At 57.9% G+C, this 914-nt stretch overlaps 1 protein-coding gene across 1 annotated transcript in view; it reads left to right on the forward strand.

The window, feature by feature from the left end:
* Positions 1 to 110: 110 nt before the first annotated feature.
* Positions 111 to 914, forward strand: part of LOC103771543 (CTP synthase 1-like) — a gene marked incomplete at its 5' end in the record, with an annotated part of 5,154 nt that continues 4,350 nt past the window's right edge. Inside the window, 2 exons of the mRNA XM_008938843.1 lie at positions 111 to 205; positions 631 to 666. Of these exons, the coding sequence (XP_008937091.1) occupies positions 111 to 205; positions 631 to 666 (131 nt within the window). The remainder of the gene's footprint in view (positions 206 to 630; positions 667 to 914) is intronic.

The following is a 914-nucleotide window of genomic DNA, read 5'->3' on the forward strand; positions in this document are numbered from 1 at the left end:
TCAGGAGTGAGGTCTTGCAGGTCCAAGGTTTTACAGGAGAGCTGGTATGTGGCTGGGGGGAAGGACACTGGGGAGCCCCACGGGAACTGAATCTTCTCATTTTCATGCAGTGGAATTCTGGTTCCTGGTGGATTTGGTGTTCGAGGGACAGAAGGCAAAATTCAAGCTATTTCCTGGGCCAGAAAACAGAAAAAACCCTTCTTAGGTGAGAAATGTTTCATCTGTAAGAAGGAGAAGGATGAGTAAGATCCTGACTGGTGTGCAAAGTGCTCTAGTGATTTCTGTCAGTGGCTGGGTGTGCAGTTGTGAGGATGACTGCCTGAGGAAGCCGAGTGGGCAGTGCAGCTGCTGCTGGAGTTAGCTCTGCAGTGCTGGGAGCTGCCAGGGCAGCTCTGGTGAGGGGCTGGGGGCCCCAGGGAGCTCCAGGGGAGGCTGTGCTGGTCCTGCCGTGTGGCTGTGGGGAGAGACAGGAGTGCTGGGCACAGAGCCCGGGCTCCCAGTCGAAGGCCTGGCTCTGCTGGGTTTCCTGGGGCCCGGGGCTGCCCTGAGGAGGGGTGTGTGCTGTGCAGGGGGGTGTGTGCTGTGCAGGGGGGTGTGGGGTGCCCGTGACCCTGTGTCTGCCCTCTGCAGGGGTGTGCCTGGGCATGCAGCTGGCTGTCGTGGCGGGCGCGCCCCTGTCTCAGCCCTGCCCAGGGCTCCCTCCTCTCTGTGCTGCCTTGAGGGGCACCTCTCACTTTTCATTTCTCAATGGCAGGTAGATTTATTATTTTTTTCTAGGTCTGTGAAATTCCCCCTCTCTTTTGCTTACTCAAGGGAGAGGGAACCATTCCCTTTCCCCATTCAAATCAACCCCAGCACACTGAGGCAGCACAGTGACACAACACTGGCTGGTGCCTTGCATGAGGGTCAGCTCC

This window comes from Merops nubicus, unplaced genomic scaffold (genome assembly GCF_000691845.1).
Source record: "Merops nubicus isolate BGI_N331 unplaced genomic scaffold, ASM69184v1 scaffold25294, whole genome shotgun sequence".
NCBI lineage: Eukaryota > Metazoa > Chordata > Aves > Coraciiformes > Meropidae > Merops > Merops nubicus.